Source organism: Vipera ursinii (assembly GCF_947247035.1).
Source record: "Vipera ursinii genome assembly, chromosome: 8".
Lineage (NCBI taxonomy): Eukaryota > Metazoa > Chordata > Lepidosauria > Squamata > Viperidae > Vipera > Vipera ursinii.
Window position 1 is genome coordinate 22,480,731 of NC_139519.1, and position 13,867 is coordinate 22,494,597.

Genomic DNA, 13,867 nt, shown 5'->3' on the forward strand with positions numbered 1-13,867 from the left:
TCTCTCAGCACCATGGAGAGCAGCCCCGTCGCTTGCCATTCAGGTGGGCGACTTGATGCCCAAACCGGCCTTCCCTCCGCCCTGCTCATTCGTGATTGGCTGGCTGGAGATGCCCCTCTCGAAGCGGCCCTCAAAGGCACATCTCTCTCTCTCTCTCTCTCTTTCTCTGTTCCCCCCCCCCCCCGCCCCTCGCCTCCAAAAGACCTTCAAGATCGGCGCGCTCCTCGCCCGGCTCATCCAGGGCAGCAGAGAAGAAGGTGGATCGCCCCCTCCCCAAGGTCCGAGGAGTGAGGGCGCCCCGATCCGTCCCCACGAGCAGAGTTGGGCGAAATGCACAAGATGAACCTCAACTTCACCTCGCCCGCCATGGCCCCCAGGCCGACCTCCTTCTTTATCGAGGACATCCTGCTCCATAAGCCCAAGCCCTTGCGGGAAGGAGGCCCCGAGCCTTTCCACGGAGCCCTGGCCTCACGGGTGCCTCTGCTGGACTATGGGTACCCGCTGATGCCGCCCCCGGCCATTTTGGCCCCTCACCCGCATCATCCGCTCCACAAGCCCGACCACCATCACCCCTATTTCTTGACCACTTCGGGTAAGCCTCTCTTCTCTCCAGGGTCAGTTGGGCAATGGGGTAGGGGGGTGGGGGGAAAAGTCTTCAGATTAGGAGTTTGGGAGAGACAGAAGCTGGCATCCGGCCAGGCTTAGGGCAAGGCACCAAGGCAGGGGTAACTGACCTTTTGGGGGAAACAAGCAAAGAAGGGTGCGTGGGCCCCACCCGGGAAGGAAACCACGCTGATGTCTGAAATCGCCCAACTGCACGAGCCCGTGGCCGTGCACACGAGCAGGATCTTGGGCAAGGGAAGAGGCGGGCTTCGGCGATCCGAGTCTGCAACCTGTCGGGGTTGCGGTCCGAGTCAGCGAGCTGCCGTCTCAAGGACAGCTTGCCATCCGCTCCCATCCGCCACGGGTGGAAATTCAGAGTCCCGTTTTGAGGTCTCTTCTGGGAAAGAACAGCGGTTTTATTTAGGCCATCTTTAAGGGGCAGTTCCCTTGCTTCCCCCCACCCCTTCGTGGTATTTCCAGAGTATCCTTAAATGCAGTGGTTCTTCCTGGAAGTTTTCGGACAAATTTAACCTTCAAAAGAACCTTTATTTCTGAGATTCTTAAACTAAGAAGCCAGCCTGGAGCTCTCTGCGCTTGCCTTATACTTGGTCCCTTCCGTGCCATCAGGAAGGCTACGTTTTTTTGTTAATTTCCAATTAAGCATCAGGTATTTAGTTTTAGAGAGTCCCTTCCTTAATCGGGAAGGAAGGAAGGAAGGAAGGAAGGAAGGAAGGAAGGAAGGAAGGAAGGAAGGAAGGAAGGAAGGACTTTTTATTCACGATAAAAAAAACATGTAATCATTTTAAATCTTACATTCCATCCAATAAAATATTTGATTTTTCTGAATTTTCCCCATAGTACGGCACGGATACAGTTTAGAGTCTGTTTTAGAGACAATCAGGAAAAGGTAATAAATTTGGAAGACGAACAAATCCATTACTTTTATTTGCTTTGACAAAATTCCGATCTCTCTAAAGACCTGCGGGTTTATATGCTGCAACTGTATCAATCTTATAAAAGGAAAGTGTGCGGGGGGGGGGGAGGATATTGTAAAAGAAACGGGGATAAGCGCATGCTTAGCAGCGCAAACTTATGTTTCAAGAAGTAACGCACTCGCTGAGGTCAGCGGAGCTAATTCTCAAGAATGCGCAGAATTATAACTCAGGGCAGTCCGGATATGGTATGCTTCTTTACTTGGGAGTAAAATTCATTTAACTCAATGGGTTTGTTTTTTTCTGAGTAAAAGAATCACTTATCGATAATTCGGGGTGGGGGTGGGGGGCGAATACAAACATAGAAAGAACATCCCAAATTATCCTGGCCCAGGATTTAGAGTGCCATGACCACTTCAGAATGAAAAATCGGTTAACGTGGGTTTATTCCCCACTCTTTCAGTGATTTTTATTCCAAACTAGAGGAATAACTGCCCAAACGTAAGCAATGCAAACCCATCCCCCAAAACGGCGAAGCTGGGGACCGCTGCCCTGAGCCCATTTTCCTGGAATCAGCCCAAGGAGGGGGGGGGGAAGGGCTTCCGCGCCCCTTCCCCAAGACATGCAAAGAATCGGGGAGACCCGGGGATCAAAACGTTAAGAGCAGAGGGGAAAGATTTTCCCCTAGTAAGTCGGTTTCTGCGATCACCTATCCGAAACTTTCATAGACGTGTAAGCTCGACCAAAAAAAAAACAACAAAGAAATTGCTCTACGAAGGTGCAAAGGGGCAGGATTGCCCGGACAGCAATCAGCGGGTCAGAGCCAAGCCGCGGGCAGTGGCGTCCCCACGTAACCCGGGACACGCATGTAGATGAACGAGCAATCTTTTCTTTTTCTCAATAGCGCGCATTGGGGGCGAGTGTGTGTGTGTGTGTGTGTTTATCTTTAGTGAAATAAAATCCGGGCCCTTTATTGTGACTCGGCGCCAAACCATGTTTTGTAGAAGCTCCCTCTTCGCCCCCATCCCCGCCGGGAACCGGTCTCGAGGCGGCATCGGCGAGCAAGGAACCGCTTCTGCAGGGCGCAGAGCCACAGACGCGCAACTTTACCGAGGCCGGGATGGCCAGGTGCGCTGTCCTTTCGGGAAGGCTGAGAAATTCGGTCCGAGAACAGCTGATGTCGTGGAGCGCTCTCGGGCTCGGAAAAAAAAGGGGGGATCCGTCTGTCCCGCGGCCGACCGAACCCCCTCGGTCGGTTTGTCCAAGAAGCCCCTTCCGGAGACTTTTCTGGGGGTCCGGATGCCCTGGATTTCGCCGCTCGGCTTCGGGGCTGAATTCCGGCGTCCAGGGGCTGGGCTGGGGATCCTGAAGCGCGCAGCCAGACAGAGAGGAAGACCTCCGGAGGTCTCCTGTGAAGGGTTGTTGTAAGGCAGGTAGTTGAAAAGGACACCGATCACGTGGTTGAGCGACTAACAACCGACCCGGCGAAGGGAGAGTCGGGGCCAGCCGGTAAATTAGGGCTCCCAATAAGCAAAACCACCTTAGCTCGTACACTAAGCTTGAGCAAGGGGCTGGACTAGAAGACCTCTAAGGTCCCTTCCAGCTTCTATTCCATTCCATTCCATTCCATTCCATTCCATTCCATTCCATTCCATTCCATTCTATTCTATTCTATTCTATTCTATTCTATTCTATTCTATTCTCAACCGGAGTTAATCCGTAGCTCAGGATGCTGGAAGCAGGAACAGAAGCCACGGAGGTGAGGAAAGATTACCCAGAGCCTTCGGAGGAAGACAAAAAAAGTAATTCGGCCCATTTTACAGAAATAATTATGACAACCCCTAACCAACTAGCAGCGGCAACTGCCGGCGTCTCCAGTAACAGGCGAAAAAAAAATGAGGGCAGCTCCGCTTCCATGGGGCGGCGCTCTCTCCCGTGTGGTTTGGAGTGGAACCCCCCCCCCCATCATCCCCAGCAAATGGGGCCGTGCAGCAGCCCTGCGGAGGACCCAAGGACGGAAAACGCGCGTCTTCTTTCCGGGGAGCACTTTAGAGAAAGACGCCTCGCGCGGCCTCGCTAGGATTCTCTGGCTGGGCCTAAATTTTAGCTGTGTGGGAATAAAGTTTCTCATAAGAGAATCTCTGAGGGACGGAGGGGTGAGGGTGGGGGTGGAGGCTACCCAAAGTATTTATTTATTTTTATTTTAATTCTAATTCCATTTATATGAGCCTTGGTGGAGCAGTGGGCTGATGCCTCCTTAAGTAACACCAGCTGCCTGCAACTAGTGCAGGTTCGAGTCCCACCAGGCTCAAGGTTGACTCAGCCTTCCATCCTTCCGAGGTAGGTAAAATGAGGACCCAGTTTGTTGGGGGCAATTAAGCTGACTTTGTAATAATGCCGCTTGGGGTGTGTGTGTGTGTGTGTGAAAGCCCTAACAAGCAGGCATATACATAGAATGAAGGCTACTGTAAGCCGCCCTGAGTCTTCGGAGAAGGGCGGGATATAAATGGAATTAAAATAAATAAAAAATAAATAAATATCCCGCCCTTCTCCGAAGACTCAGGGCGGCTTTACAAGCTTAGCAGTAGCCTTCATTCTATGTATATGCCTACTTATTAGGGCTTTCACACACACCCCAAGCGGCATTATTACAAAGTCAGCTTCATTGCCCCCAGCAATCTGGGTCCTCATTTTACCTACCTCGGAAGGATGGAAGGCTGAGTCAACCTTGAGCCTGGTGGGATGCGAACCTGCACTAATTGCAGGCACCGTGTGTGTGTGTAAAGCTGCGCGTGTTTTACGCGTGTCCGCGAGCTGCTTTGACAGGGAGAGCGCGTTGCCTTTGCCTCGCCGATCTTCCGCCCTTCTTGGCAGCGAAGCGCCTGGCGGTTCACCTGACTCCCGTTTTCTTCGCGAGAAGCATTTTTCTTTTCTTTCCTCCACTCAAACACAAGGAAGAGCAAACATTCTTCGGATTTTCCCTTTGTAGAGTGAACGTGGCCAAGGTGGACAGTGATTAACACGGATACGTATTTAGACGCAAGGGTGGACGTATATACACATGTGCGTATGTAGCATGTCTATACGTGTGCTGTGTTATGCGTACCCTTTTGAGAGCAGGCCACAGAGTTTCGTTTTGAATGCGTGCCAGTCTGCCCACAGGGTTTTTTTTAAAAATAATAATAAGAAAGGTTATCTTATTCTTACAGCTTGCCGCCTTTTACCCGGGAAAACACTCCCGCATTCCGGATCAGCCGTTCCATTTTTTCCCCCCTTTAAATTTAATTTTATTTTTTCCCACGAGTTCAAGCATCCGTCCTCCGGAATGCAGAGACGGGTGGGTGGGAATCCCCAACGCCACCTGGACCACGGGAAAGCGGGGAGGGAAAAGGCAAAGGCCCTTCTGATGGAGCTGCCAAAGTCAGAGGTAGTCTACCCCACCTGGGGGGAGGGGTGTGTGTGTCCCCTGGTTAGTCCGGGCAAGCCGACGCGGGACCCCAGAACTTGGATCCCCACCCCTTAATAAAATAAAAATAAAATAAAATCTGGGCTGCAGACCGGGGGAGGGAGTGACTGCAGAGTCCCGTTCTCCTTCGACGAGACCCCCGCCTTGTTCCCCGCAGGGGTGCCCATGCCGGCGCTCTTCCAGCCTCACCCGCACGCCGAGCTGCCGGGCAAGCACTGCCGCCGCCGGAAAGCCCGCACGGTTTTCTCCGACTCGCAACTTTCGGGCCTGGAGAAGCGGTTCGAAATCCAGCGCTATCTGTCCACGCCGGAGCGCGTCGAGTTGGCCACGGCGCTCAGCCTCTCCGAGACTCAGGTAACGGCAGAGACGGAGGGAGGAGGGGGGGGGGGGAAATCCCACCCACCCCTTCCTGCCAAGTCAAGGGAAGGCGGCGGCGAGGGGGGAGGGGGAAACAGCCTTTGTCGTTTACTTATTCATCTTATTTTAATTTATTTATGATTTTTTTTATGCCGCCCGTCTGGGCATCAAGCGACTCCAGGCGGCTTACAAGGCGGGGAACCGCCTTGAGCCCCCTGACCCCTTCTTCGCCGCAGACCCCAAAGCAGGCCACACTCCGGGGGGAACCCCCGTCCGAGGCTACGTTCTACTGATTGCTTACTTGATCCCCTCTCGGCAAAAGAGCCTATTGTTGAGGACCCCCAAAAATGGAAGCGCTGCAGAATTTTGAAGCAGGCGTCTCGAAGCAAATATGTGAACTAGCAGTAGTAATCATTCGTTAATATTTGGGGCAAATTCGGAAAGGGTCCCATCTCCCTTCCAAAATATTTCTTTATATGAGTAATATTCAAATATAAATGTATATACTCAATGTTGTAATGAGGATGGAGCCTACCAAGGTAGGGATGGAATAGGACCGGGCAAAGCATCTAAAGTTTCACGCGTTTGCTCAGAAGTAAATCAATGAATTTCTGTGGGCTCCTCAATGAAATTTGTAACCGGCTGCACCCTCATCTCTTTCATCCACGGGGGGGGGGGGGAGGAGGAGGGAGGCTGCATTTGTAAGATATTTGATGCCCACCAGCAAAACTCCGCTGGATTTATTTTTCCAGAAAAGCGCCATCAGATCTGAGAAATTAAACGCCTATGCAAAATCCGAGAGAGCCCCCCCCCCCGGCTCGAACGTGTGAAAAAGGCTTTCTGCCGCTTCTTCCTGCCCAGTAAATCTGAGGGGAAGGAGGAGAGCAGAGCCATCCCGGCGTGGACTTCAGAATCTCTCTCTCTCCCTCCCTCAGTTTCCCGAGTGTAAAATTTCATAAGGGCCCTCTGCTCCCTTCTTTTCCAGCGACTTGAATGGAAAGCCTGTCCTTTCCACCTCCCCGTCTCACAAATCGAAGTTTGCAAAGCTCCGGGAAGGCGCTTGCACGAACACGTGTAAAGCTGGCCACACGAGGGTTAGGCCAACGGGGCTTAATTCTGTCCCCGGGCTCTCTGGCAGAAGGGGGACAGCGCTGCTCCCTCTAGACGAGATTGTCACCTCCAAAGCCAGGGCCTGAGGGAGAGGGGGGGGGAGGAGAGAGAGTTGGGTGGCTGGGGATGATGGGAACTACAGTCCAATAACAGCTGGACTGATCCCATTTTATACTGACCGAAAAATAAGGCGATCTTAAATAAGGTTTTCCCCTCCCCACCCCGGGAAGATAAACAAAAACCAAAAACCCCAAACGCTTGCCCATTATTCTGGTGCCCTCAGATGAGTTCACACGACGCTATAATACCTGAACTGGACTACAAAGCCCCAACAGAGTTGAGTTGACCGAAGAAGCCCTTAAACAAAATGTCTGTGGCGATTCTCAGCCATCCAGGTCAGGGTTGTCCCAAAAGGTGCTTTTTTTTCCCCACGAGGCGACTGGCCTTTCTTGTTTTTCTTTGGAAGACCCTTTCCCTTCTCACCCAAGAAGCTTCTTCAAGCTCTGCTCCTGAAGAAGCTGAGGAAGCTTCTTGGACCAGAAGCGAAACGTCTTCAAAGAAAGAAAAACAAACAAACAAGAAAGTCCAGTTGCCTGGTGGGGGTGGGGTGGGGTGAGGTGGGGGGGTGGGAAAAAGCACCCTTGGGGCAAACCCCAAGCAACGTCCTCCCGAATTCGGATTAGCTTCTAGCTGAGAAGGGGTGACGCCTCGCTTCTCCCCCCCCCCCCCGCAGGTGAAGACCTGGTTCCAGAACCGGCGGATGAAACACAAAAAGCAGCTGCGGAAGAGCCAGGACGACGCCAAAGCGGCCGGGGTCGAGGGGGCCGACCTGGCGCCCGGAGACCCCGAGCTGGACCCGCCGGGCCAAGCCAGCGCCTCCCAAGCGGCCTCTTCCAGCTCCGAGCTCCGCCCGAGCGGCCCCGCGCCGGCTTTCCTGCTGGACGAGCACGAAGACGAGGTGGACATCATCGAGGGAGGGGAGCTGTGCGGGCCTCAGCACCTCATTTAAGGGCGCTGGGCCGGAGGGGGCCCGCGGAACGTCGGAACCGGAGGTCCAGGCCGGGGAGAGAAGGCGAGAGGCGGCCGCTGGGAAAGAGACTTCGGGGGTGGGGGGTGTTCCCAGCGGGATCGGGCCCCTCCCTCCTCTTCCCGTCTCAGGACGGAGGGGGGGGGGGGTTGGCTTTGCCAGCATGTCCCGCCCCACTCCTCCTCCAGGCTAGGGGAAATGGTTGTGTGAACGGGATGAGATTCAAAAAGAAAAGAAAAAAAGATAAAAAGACGCCAGATTGGAAAACACGGTTCCTTCTAGCTAGCTCACCTCTCCCCCTCCCCGCCTCCCCAGTAAGAAAAGGCGAAGACTGGAAAAAGAACCCGCGTCGCCTCTTTGGCTTGGGCTGAGTCGTGTGAATAGGGACTGAGTTTTGCTGGTAGCCACGCGGCTTTTCGCCAAGTCGCCGCAACCTGTGATGAAAAGCCCCGGACACGCGGAAAGCTCGGACCGGCGAGGAAACGTCCAGAAACCGGCCTTTGTTTTGTTTTTTCCAACTCACGTGAGAGTGTCAGCTCGTTTCGGGTCACAGGGTCGTCGGAACCATGCGTGGGAAACCTCGTTCTGCGCGTTTTTATTCCCAAAACACAGATATACTCCTCCTGCAAGCCTCCTTCAGATACGAGTTGAAAAAAAGAAAGGAAAGGCGATCCAGGCTAGAAACCCCGTTTCTCTGAGCGGGCCTTCAAGGGGGTTTAATGCGGGTCGAAATTTATTCCTGTGGTTTTCAGGGCTGCTTTAAAAAAAAAAAAACAAATCAGGGGCGGCTGGTTCTCACGAGCCGCGCTGCAGGAATCGACGTCCTTCGGTCGGTTCCCAATCGCCTTTTGAAGCCGAAGGAAAGTTTTGCCTAACCAAACGCCCTCCGGGAAGGTCGTGGGAATGAGAGGGGGGAAAACAAAACCCATCATCAAAACGGAGCGGAAGGAAGGGAGGGAGGGAGGGAGGGAGGCAGGGAGGAAGGAAGGAAGGAGGGAAAGAAGGAAGGAAGGAAGGAAGGAAGGAAGGAAGGAAGGAAGGAAGGAAGGAAGGAAGGAAGGAAGGAAGGAAGGGAAGGAAGGAAGGAAGGAAGGGAGGAGGGAAAGAAGGAAGGGAGGGAGGAAGGAAGGCAGGGAAGGAAGGAAGGAAGGAAGGAAGGAAGGAAGGAAGGAAGGTCTGGAATGTTACCAAGGCGAAATAAAATAAAATCCCGCGGAAGAATTCATGCCTAGGATTGACAACTTGAAAGCGGCAACCGAACCGGGCCTGGGGGAAAGAGCGAGGAGAAACTAAGATCCACCCGCGGGGACTCGAGCGCCTCCTTTGAAGGGGCCAAAGGGAATCCAGGCTAGGAAGGCAAGAAGAGCGAAGTTTCCTGGCGCTTAACAACTGGAAGAATTTGGGTTGGGTCAACGTGTTTTTGTTTTTTTTACCTGGTTTAAGCGGGACCGGTTGGGCTGGAGACATTCAAAGAAAAGTCGGCCGCAGATGGATGGCGCCCTTGTTGGGGATGAATCCCCTGCCCTAAAGTGGGGAGGGGGCCTTCTAGTCCAAATCCGGCAACCCAGTAAGAAACCAGTCCTGCTGATTCCAACCGGAGCTTTGGTTTGCTAAATCTGGGAGGGGCGGGGATTAGACATATTAATCTGGACACGAGTCCCCTACCCTTATCTCGTCTTTCTTTAAAAAAAGGATGCTATATTTGCAAGGGTCCCGTGGACTTGGCCTTGTGCGATTTTGTTTGAATGGAGGGGAGGGGTCTTTGGGATCCTGGCGGCCCTAGGGTGTAAAGCTCACGGGTGTGGTTGTAGGGTGACACCTGAATCCAGCCAAGTGTGTCTCTTGCACCTAGGGTGAAGCAACGTCTCCCTGTGCAGTGTGGGGACTGGGCCACTGTCTACCTATTGAAATGACCCCTCCCCAAAACATTGTTTTCCTCATGCTTTTAATTATATTTACTTTTTCGACTGCTGTGCTTGTGCGCCTCAAAATATCTGGAGAACATGGTAAATTCAATATCATAATTTCCCTCCCTCCTTTTTCTCTTTCTTTTTCTCTTTCTTTCCTTCTTCCTTCCTTGCCCTTTCTTTCTTTTTCTCTTTCTTCCTTTTTCTTTTTCCTTCCTTCCTTCCTTCCTTTCCAGTTTTTTTGAGATGTGTCAGCTCATACTATACTAGAGCCTCTTTACAAATCGAATATTCTTTCTGCAGATTCCTGCAGTCATATCCTAATTTGATCCAGATCTCTTACTCTTATGTTCCGGTGCAATTTTCTTCCGCACAGTGCAAACTCTGAAAGATGGAAAGATCCAGGAAGAAGCCCAATGTTGGATATTTCTAAGGAAGGCCTTTTCCAGTATTAATTACGCTGTATTCCCTCTCAGTAAGACTTGGGTGGACCATATTTTTCTCTTAAATCTAGGATGTGCGGAAAGACGGTGTAGCTGCAGTGGAGGCAGAATCCTAAACAGGGAATGACCTTTCCTAGTTCTCTTTCCTCTCCTAGAAACACTTTCAAAAACAGTCACTGGAAATTCTTAGTTTTTGTTCTCACTCTTCGGGACTTTCAATGGCTCCATCTCCAATCCCCATCCGAAGACTGAAATTTGCCATCTGCAGCAAAGATAAATGACCACAATCTCCTTGGTTGTCCGCACATGCAAATGCACACAATTTGGCGGTTTTAAGGCCTCCTGATGGAAATAAAACAAATTAGAAATGGTGAAAAAAAGCCAGAAGTTGGCTGATTTGTCTCCTTGGAAATCTCTTCATTGCTGTATCAGAATCACATATGATGGATGCATTGCAGAATCTGAAGCGAGCTCCATCTGAGTGTGCTTAAATTAAGCAATCCTGGATTACAGTCTGAGTTTTGATTTGAAACCTTGTTGACTTTTTGAGTTTTCATACTTCCAACCTGGGAGATTCGGCAAATGGAAATTTTCCTGAGGTTTTTTTTTCTGCAAGGGCAGTGAAGTTTATCCCATTAATCAGAGAGCTTAATTGGTCAAAGATATTTACATGGCTAAACATGTGAACAGTTTTTTTTTTGGCAGCAGATCTCTAAACAAAGCATACACAAATTGATTTTCAATGAGAGTGCCTGTAACGAGATTGGACATGAAGTACATCAAAAAAATGAAGTTATTCTTTAAATGTTTTAAAGTAAATTTGCAAAGAAATGTATGGAAGGGAGGGAGGGAGGAAGAAAGGAAATATCTCACTGCTGAGGAACTTTTACTAGAATGGAGATTCAAAATATTCAGGTACCACTAGATGGCGGAAAAGATTTAGAGTTTTCTGTATCTCTATTGCCATCTACTGGTTATCTGGGTTTCTGCAGCCCAGATGTGGTAGCCCTGGTTTAACTAATCTGCAAATGTAAGCAGATTGCTGAGCTTGCCAACTAATTAGTATGATTAGTTCACTTGCAGCTATTTCTAGAGGGGAAAAAGACTGAATTAAACTGTATTATGCCTTCAGTTGAGGTCCCTATTCTTGTACCCCAAGGTTCATGTATGCTTCATAAATTTATTGGAAGAAGTGCTTTGGACTTTGGACATGGAATGGATGGTACTTTAAGGCATCAATTCCTGAAATTAATGTAAACCTGAGACCCAGTCAGATGTAGTGATTAAGACATCAGACTAGAAAATAGGAGGCTGTGAATTCTAGCCCCTCTATAGGCATGAAACCAGCTGTGTGATCGTTGGCTGATTTCTTTCTCTTAGCTCTAGGGAGGAGGCAAAAAAAAAAAAAAAACGCCCCCAAACTTTCGCAAGTAAACTGCATGGACTTATCCAGGAATCAATTTGACCAAGGTATGCATGCACAAAAACTACACCAGTGTTTCTGGTCAGCCTGGCCTCATGCTGGCCTCAAAAATATAGGTTCAACAGAGATAAACAGATATTGTCTGTAGTGAGTTGTGAAATACTTAACATCCCTTACCACTGTTTATATTGTACCTGAGCAATCTTTTTCTTACTACAGAACCGTGTTTCTGAATGTCACCAACTTTTAAGATATGTGGACTTCAAGTCCCAAAATTCCATGGCCAGCAGAATTCTGGGAGTTGAAGTCCACAGTCCTTCAAGCTACTAAGAACTCATTGATATAGAAGCTTTCAGAGGAAGAATTAGCTGCTACAGTATTTACACCCACCTCGTATTCATATGAACACATTCTCGATAGACCTCATCTCTTCCTTCATACTTTTTTAATTCTTCTACCAAACTTTTTCAACCTGGTGTCTTCCAGAGCCTAAATGTTTCTAGTCTCCCATCAATTTTAGAAAGAGGTAAACTCTATGAGGCCTCCATGGTGGACATAAAATGTCATAAAGTCCTCTCTGTGTTCTCCTAAATTCTACAAATGATGATAACATCAGTACTAAGGTCTGGTATGAAGAGACATTCAAAAGAGGATTCGGTTCCATTCAATTTGTCTGGAGAGAAAAATACAGATTAGGCTTAATTAATTATGCAACTGGGAGGGTCATATCTAAGATCAATCCACTGTTATCCATTTAATTAATATTTCTAATAGAACTTTTGTTCTGGCTTGGCTCCATTCTGGAATTCATCTCTTGGTCCATTACTCCCAAGTCAGGGGGAATCCTCATCTAATCAAAATTCCACACCTCTGATTTATATTCCAATATTTTCAGACTATCCTTTTTTCCTCAACCTATCCTGTCAGGAAAATCATAAAATGTATAGGATTTTTAAAATTCTGATACGATTTTTTTTTGGTGTCATATGTTTTACCCTCAGCCTGGATCCAAAAGTTTATAACAGAAATTCCTTCTCAAGCAAAAAGCTTTATCCGTAACTTTTTAAAGATGGTCCTGCCCTCCAGGTTGATACAGAAGGCATGTCAGACACTGGAGGTGAGCAATTAAGACATTAAGCATTGTCCAACACATGGCTATATTTGCATTTTATCCTAATAATAAGCCCATCAGCTCATTTTCAGGAGACTGAGGCTCCTTCAACTAAATCCTCTGATCAAAGCAAAAAAAGCCGCTTGCATTTAAAAAAAAATCAGAAAAGGAAATGCTAATTTAGACCCCTTAATATATGGTGGTAAGAGAGTCCTTCAATTAACTCAATTCTATGGCTCGGGGAAATAATAATAATAATAATAGGTACAAAGAGTCAGATTGGAAAGGTAGAAATACTCATTAAATCAAAAAGGTCCAGCATTCATTATTTCCAGCATCTGCGGCTAAACATGGACGAGGCTACTCATCAAAGAGGTATTGGTGTGTGTGTGTGTATGTGTGTATGTATAATGGGTTAAATTGAGAGTATCACCTAATTAAAATATTAGGCAATGAATAAACAGTTCTTTGATATCCCTCTAAAGGTTGCATTAAAAATTAGGTTCTCGAGCTTTGTATTAAATCATTTTTAGTCAGAAAAACAGCAAGGTGAGGGAGCTCAGCAGAAATACTTCAAAGTCGTGCCATTTCGGTCGCTTCGTTGTTTATTATCCGAAAGGATCAGCGCTGAATCGCAGCAATCCAGACGTACAGATTTTACAAGCTGCGTTTTGGGAGACTAAAGTGAGAATCACAGAGAAACAGGCAGAGAAGGACCAGGAGTTGGACAATGGTTTTTTATAATAATAATAATAATAATAATAATAATAATAATAATAATAATAATAATAATAATAATAATAATAATAATAATAATAATGATAATGATGATGATGATGTTGGAAGGGACCTTGGAGGTCATCTAGTCCAACCCCCTGCTCAGGCAGGAATCCCTATACCATTTCAGACAAATGGCTGTCCGGTCCCTTCTTAAAAAATAAAATAAAATAAAAAATAAAAAAAATAATTATTATTAAATTAAATTGTTCTGCGATCTCAATGAAAATGGTCTAAACTCGTGGCCAAACCAAGCACGTGGCAAAAGATTTGATTAACGTCCACTTGGTTGTAAGCCGGGCAGGGCAACACACTAAACTTCCCTTAATGTAATCCTTACAACAGTGCTGAGCTTAAATGGACTCCAGAAGATGGCAGAGGACAGGAAAGCCTGGAGGAACATTGTCCATAGGGTCGCGATGGGTCGGACATGACTTCGCAACTAACAACAACAACAACAACCACAACAGTGCATTTAGTGACTATTCAAAGTTACAAGGGCACCGGAAGAAGGGACTTAGGACCGTTTTTCGCACTTAGGACCATTGCAGCAGCCCCAGGGTCACGTGATCAACATTGAGGTGCTTGGCAACTGGTTCACATTGACGGTGGTCGCAGTGTCCCGGGGTCGCGTGCTCCCCTTTTGCCACCTTCTGATAAGCCAAGTGCATGGGGAAGCCAGGTTCACTTAACAACCGTGTTGCTAAGTTA

At 48.5% G+C, this 13,867-nt stretch overlaps 1 protein-coding gene across 1 annotated transcript; it reads left to right on the forward strand.

Annotated features, from left to right (window-relative positions):
- Positions 1–339: 339 nt before the first annotated feature.
- BSX (brain specific homeobox) lies at positions 340–7,477 on the forward strand (the record flags this gene model as incomplete). Its single annotated transcript, XM_083368633.1, has 3 exons — positions 340–592; positions 5,159–5,355; positions 7,202–7,477. 3 exons carry the CDS (start codon positions 340–342, stop codon positions 7,475–7,477), a joined length of 726 nt encoding a protein of 241 aa, XP_083224759.1.
- Positions 7,478–13,867: the final 6,390 nt, after the last annotated feature.